Source organism: Elaeis guineensis, chromosome 3, assembly GCF_000442705.2.
Source record: "Elaeis guineensis isolate ETL-2024a chromosome 3, EG11, whole genome shotgun sequence".
NCBI lineage: Eukaryota > Viridiplantae > Streptophyta > Magnoliopsida > Arecales > Arecaceae > Elaeis > Elaeis guineensis.
In genome coordinates, this window is record NC_025995.2 from 21,430,275 (window position 1) to 21,437,006 (window position 6,732).

The 6,732-nt window shown below is 43.6% G+C and overlaps 1 protein-coding gene across 1 annotated transcript in view; it reads left to right on the forward strand.

The window, feature by feature from the left end:
- The first annotated feature begins 3,759 nt into the window (after positions 1 to 3,759).
- Positions 3,760 to 6,732, forward strand: part of LOC140850943 (uncharacterized) — a 10,561-nt gene continuing 7,588 nt past the window's right edge. Inside the window, exon 1 of the mRNA XM_073253353.1 lies at positions 3,760 to 3,967. Coding sequence (XP_073109454.1) covers positions 3,760 to 3,967 — 208 coding nt within the window. The remainder of the gene's footprint in view (positions 3,968 to 6,732) is intronic.

A 6,732-nucleotide genomic window follows, 5' to 3' on the forward strand; every position in this document is an offset into this window, starting at 1 on the left:
CATCTTGTGTCTTCAATGACTAAGTCAATCAAAGACCGTCTTATGTCCTCACTGGCTAAGCTGATCAAAGACCATCTTCTGTCTTCAATGACAAAGCCGATCAAAGGTCATCTTTATTCCTGACGAGCAGACAAGAGACTATTATTTTTAGAAAAAAGAATTTTATTTAAAAAGGTCATGTGATACGTTACTGATAGTAGATTCGGAGGTTCTCCAAATCTATGATCGGGAGAGTGCCATTCCATCAAGCTGTTTCAGTCAGTAGGTTCCTGACTTGATGACCTCATCCACTTGGTATGAGCCCTCTTAGTTTGGGGCCAGCTTGTCTCTCTCTCCAGGTTGTGATATCTCTGCCTTACGCAGGACCAGGTCGGCGACCCTGAAGACTTTGTTGTTGTAATACTGGATAATCTAATGCTGATAAGCTGTCATTTGAATATGCGCCCTCTCTCTGGCTTCTTCAAGTATATCCAGATTAGCACGTAGCCTCTCCAAGTTGGTCTACTTGTCAAAATTCTTAATACTCGCCGGTGGGACCCCAACTTCAATAGGTATTACTACTTCTATCCCAAAGACCAAGCTGAAAGGAGTTTCTCCTGTTGAAACTCTTAGCATCGTCCTATATGCCTAAAGTACATGGTGAAGTTCATCAATCCAAGACCCTTTGGCTTTGTCCAGCTTTATCTTCAGTCCTCATAAGATAGTACAATTGGTCACCTCGATTTTGCCATTAGCTTGAGGATGGGTGATGGAAGTCAAATAGTACACGATACCATGTTTCTCATAGAATTCCCCAAACTTTGCTCCTTTGACCTGGCATCCATTATCAGTAATTAGTACTCGAGGTTGGCCAAATTGATATATGATCGACTTCCAGATGAAGTCTACTATTCTTGCTTCTATAATAAGGGCCAGCAGCTCGGCTTCTATCCATTTAGTGAAGTAGTCCACGACAACGAGTAGAAATTTACATTGACCCGATGCTTGTGGGAGGGGGCCAAAGATATCTATCCCTCATTGTGCAAATGGCCAAGGGGTGCAAATAGAAAAGATCGGCATGACGGATAGTTATTGTATGTTAGAATTTTTTTGACACATATCACGCCACCACACGTAATCTTCAGAATCTTTCTACATGGCCGGTCAGTAGGAATCCGATCTGAGAAGTTTATAGGCTAGTATTCTCTTGTTGATATGACTTTCATAGATACCATCATGTACTTTTCTGAGTGCATAGTCGGCTTTAGATGGTCGTAGATTCAAGGCAGTGACTCTCCTTGTGAAGGAAAGTCACCGTACCTCCTTGATTGTCCTAAAGAGACTCATCTCCTGTACAATCTTGATCTTCTCTGGATTGACCTTTATTCTTTGATTGAAGACTATGAAGCCTAGGAATTTTTCGAAGATTATCCCGAAAGCACATTTGGCAGGGTTCTGCTTCATCTTATACTTCCACAAGGTGGTAAAGGCTTCTTCGTCGTCAATATGGGTCCTCATGGATTGGCTCTTGACAAGCATATCATCCACATATACCTCCATATTACGTCCGATCTGGTCCTTGAAAATTTTATTCACAAGGCGCTGATAAGTTGCAATATTTTTTAGACCAAAAGGCATGATCTTGTAACAAAAGAAACCTCAATATTTTATCCTCATCTTTAAGTGCTATCCAAATTTAGTTATAGCCAGAGAAGACATCCATAAAGGATAGAAGTTCATGGCCCAAAGTGACGTCGACCAGCTAATCGATCCTTGGCAGGGAGTAGCTATCTTTTGGATAAACCTTGTTTCGATCAGTGAAGTCGATGTAGATTCGCTATTTTTTGTTCGCCTTCTTCACCATGACCGCATTGGCAATCCAATCCGAGTAGATCCTCTCTTTGATGAAACCTATCTAGAGCAACTTGTCCACCTCTTCATCTATCGATGTCTACTGCTCCGATGCAAAACTCCTCTTTTTTTGCTTAAAGGGATGATAGTTTGGGCTCACATTCAATCAATGCATGATTACTGAAGGATCAATTCCCGACATATCCACTGGTGTCCAAGCAAAATGTTTGAGTTTGCCTGCAAAAAGGAGGTTAGCTAGTCCTTCATTACCTAGTCTAGGTTCGACCCAATCTGGATCATGTGGTCCGAGTTTCCATCCACCAATAGAATTGAGATGAGTTCCTCGACGAGCTCTCCCGGTTCCTTAGCCAACTCATTACCGGTATCTAGCCCCTCGATCGAGTATAACTTGATGGGATGACCTCCTTGGAGAGCGATGCTATAACAATGACATGCCAAGTCTTGGTCTCATGGACTTCTCTGACTCCATTCGCTATCAGAAACTCATCTTCAGATGGTATGTGGACATGACAGCTCAGATCGCATTTAAGCCAGGACGGCCGAGGATGGCATTATAGGCCGAGGGTGCTCGGACGATTAAGAAATCAATCTGAGCAATAGACTGGATCAGAATCAGCCGACCTTTATAGGCAAAGTGATGGCTCCTTCGATGGGGATAGAGTCTTCGATAAATCTGACAAGTAGAGAGTCCATCCTCCCTAACCGATCATCCGATACTCTCATCTTTGAGAAAGCATCATAAAATAAGACATCAACAGAGCTTTCATTATCAATTAGGATGCGGTGTATATCATAATTTATAATATTTAAGGTTTCAACAATCGCATCTTTGTGCGAAAACTGTATTCTTTGGGTATCCTCCTCGGTAAAGGTTATCAGCTCTCCAATTCTCTGTCTTTTCATTGCCTCCTCATCAACACCGAGTCCTCTAGCTCCATGCCCCCCAGTAATGGCATTGATTATGCCGACTGGGGGTTGTCTTCCTGCGATCCTACCTGTCATGATTGCTCTATTAATCGAGAAAATCTCTATTATTGCCTTTCTTGCCACTCCCACCTTCAAAGGATAAACCGATCGAGACGGCCATACCTGATAAAGTCCTCGATCTCACTTGGAGTTGGATACACTCCTCTATGTCATGGCCGTGGTCACAGTGATGCAGACACTATTTATTCAGATTTCTCTGATTTGGGAATAACCGAAGCCTCCTCGACTTCAAGAGCTGTCCCTTTATTTTCATTAGCAGCTGAATCCTAGGTGCATTCAGTAGAGTATAGTTTGTATATCTCCTCGACAGAGAGGCATGCCAATCCCTTCTCTAAGGGCTTTGGGGTCGGCATTTCTAAGAAGGGGCCCCATTTTTCTTCTTCTGAAATAAAAATCTAGAGCGTTGATGGATTCTCTCCTCCCACCTTGGGAAGCACTCCTTATTTTGCCCCCTACCACAACAGAACGGATAGGGGTACCATCTTCGGTGAAGATCTCCTCCGTGTGAGCATGCTTCTCTGCTCGAACCAACATATCAGGATAATCTCGAGGATAGATCTTTATTAATGACTTCTTAAGGTCGTTCTTCAGAAGTTCGTCCATCATCATGGACATCGTGATCGACAGATCCAAAACACGGACCTCCAGGATCACTGCACTAAAGTAGCTAACAAAAGTCCAGATCGACTCTTCCTCTTTTTGCATGATGGTATGGAGGTAGTCAGATCATTTTTGCTGTCATCAGCTACTGACAAAGTGGTCGATGAATGATTGGCTCAACTCTTTAAAAGAATGGATCGAAGTTGGTTTCAAGCTAGAATACCAGTGCCAAGCCACCCCCTTTAAAATAGTGGGGAAAGCTCGACAAATGATGGCGTCAGTCGCTCTATAGAGGAGCATCGTCATCCTAAAAATTTTGAGATGGTCGATGGGGTCGGCGGTCCTATCATAGGTCTCAAACTGTTGAGCCTTAAAGTACCAAGAGAGCAGCTCCTGCATAATCCTCAGAGCAAAGGGTGGGTCACTGTTGAACCCATCATAGGATGCCGAGGGGGTATTGCGGATTGCATTGATCCGCTCATCGATCTTCCAAAATTGCCTCTCAATAGCAAAGTCTTGGGTGGTGCAGGTCTTGAAATATTGAGGAGATCGACGATCAGGGGTTGAATCGTGCCCTGATCCGGAGCTCGGAGATCGCCGCCTTGTCGATTCTAGAGTTTTGAAGTAGCTCTGTCGGGTCTACCTCCTTTCCGAACTCTACAGAGGCGCCCGCGATTGTTCTGGTGGTGGTGGTGGCTGTGAAGCCAGATTTTAGAGGGGGCACCGTCGAAGGAGGTGTGGGGACAGTCTAATCAAGCTGCGGTGCCGCCGACGGGGGTGCAAGGATGGTTTGGACTACCTGGACGGTGGTTGTCAAAGCTTGAACATATTGAAAGAGCAGGTTGAATTGATCCCCCTTGACCAACACTAATTGGGCTGGTGGAGGAGTCTCCATCACCGATGGATGCACCTGGTTGTTGGGTTGGCTCTCCATCGATCGAGAGGCGGTGGCATTGGTGTGTCGGGATGAAACTCTTTTTGGCGATATGTTATCTTGCTGCTCTTGATCTACGCTCCTCCAAATAGATCAAAAATTCTTTCTCTAGTGCCAATCTGTTGATTTGAGAATTTATCTGACGTCAGAATGCTGGAGTTGACAGTAAGGTGGGCATCCTGGGGGCGTAACCTGCACAAAAGTCTTAACCAGAGATGGCTCCAATAAGGATCCTCCGACGCTCAAGTCAGAACTCTCGTTCAATAGAAAGAGGAGCGTGAGAGGCAAAATAATGACGTACCTTTTCGCAGGCCCTCTTTGAGTCTCTTTTATCGTGGAGAGTTGGATCTTCAGTTGGCAAGTGGTTGGCACAATCCCGTATGATTAGGACGTGAATCATGAGACACGAGATTATCGCTTGAGATTTTCGAGATGTGGCAGTTGTGGTTACCTTATCAGTCCAACAACAGTTGTTATCTGGTAGGTATCATATTTTGAATAAAATTGCCAATTGAAAGTTTTCGAGATGAGGTTTGATCGACAATGACTAGCGATTGGTCGCCCCATGCCGTCATCAGGATTTGTTCAATGATGCATAATTGGTCGGCCAATGAGAGGTCATCAACGATAATGTGCAGGGATCGCCAAGTAGCTTTCAACGGGTTCTCGTCTATTCAGAAAGTAAAGTGCTGATCAGGTAGTCGCAAAGGACTAGCTCGGCGAAAGTTGTAGTCGACCTTGAGTTGGAGAAGGCTTCAATTAACAGGCCTACAAACGCAAACATCTTAGATCCGGGCCTTTTCATATGATCGGCCCATGCAAAATTTCTCTCAACAATAACAATGCTTGAAATTAGATATTTAACACTGAACATTACCATTGCTTATTAAGGCCAAATAAGGATCATCACAGCCAATTCAACAACATAATCGCCAACCCATCATTTCTTTAATTCCAAACAATTGCCAGAGGGCGTCCATAAGACGAGACTTTAATTCCCATCCTCCCATAAACAATTCAATCCCTTTAGCTGGATGAAAAGTGCGTAAAATGCTGCAAACCACGAGCTAAATCAAACACACGAAGCAATACTGTGTACCACGAACTAAATCAAAAATAAGAATCAAAATAATCCTTCTAATTGATTCTAAACACTATAATAGAAGTGATATTGTTATGGTGTAGAATAGAGGGTATCATTGGTCCGATATTGATTATAAATCAAAAAAGACTCTTGCTGATATAGAAAGAACCATCGATCCATCTCACGTGAGGTATCTTTTGAAGAGCAAAACCGTGAGATCTATATGCCAGACAATACCTCACGTGCCGAACTATGAGATCTTGACCACAATAGTGAAGAGAGGTGGCCATAAAATGTTAGCGCGATAGTGAAGGGGACCACCCCTGCAATTATGGGGCTCCTTCAGCCCTTACACCAATTTATGGTAAAAATAAGGATGAGGGCACATTCCGTCCGTACACAAACTCCTTCTTGACTAGGATACAATTTATGGTAAAAGTAAGGACGAGGGCACATTCCATCCGTACACAAACTCCTTTTTAACTTGGAGGCTATATTGTGATACAGAAAGGAGGATATCATTAATCTCATATTAATTATGAGTCAAGAAGAACTACAGTTTATATCAAAAGAGACAATCCATTCCATGTGAGGTACTTTTTGAAAGATAAAACTGTATGACTCATGAGCTACAGCAGACAATGTCGAGCCCTGAGCCCTTGGCTGCAACAGATAGCCAAGTAGAATACCAAAGTGGTTGGGTTTCAAATATAATCCTCATCTTAAGACCAATAACTTCGCGTTAGCTTCCTTTTCCATAGTATTCAACATATGAACAACTTTCCAAACCCTGAAGCTTTACAGAGATCAAATCGACGGTAAACACAATAACTCATGAACCCTCCGATTCAGAATATGGTTCAAAATCCCTTGAAAGAAATCAACCAAGACACAACAGAACAGGCATTAATTAGCACATGAGAAAACAAGCAAGGTCAAGAAAGAGAGCAAATATATATACATAGCAACTGGATCTCAATAAACTCCATTAGAAAATTCTACCCAAAAAAAAAAAAACCTCCATTAGAAAACGCGCTGTACACAAGTTCTCAAAGTGACACAAGAAGAAAGAATCTTCTGCGCTATAGCCTTGAGATGAAGAAGGTCTCAGGCTGAGGAAGGAGATTGGGGTTGGGGTTGGTGTTGAGATGGAGGGAGGAGACGGGCTCTACAGATGGGGCAGACGGGGTGGAGTTGGAGCCAGGCGTCGACGCAGTGGCGGTGGAAGGCGTGGCAGCAACCCGGCAACACCCGCGCCGCCCGGCCTTCTGCCATC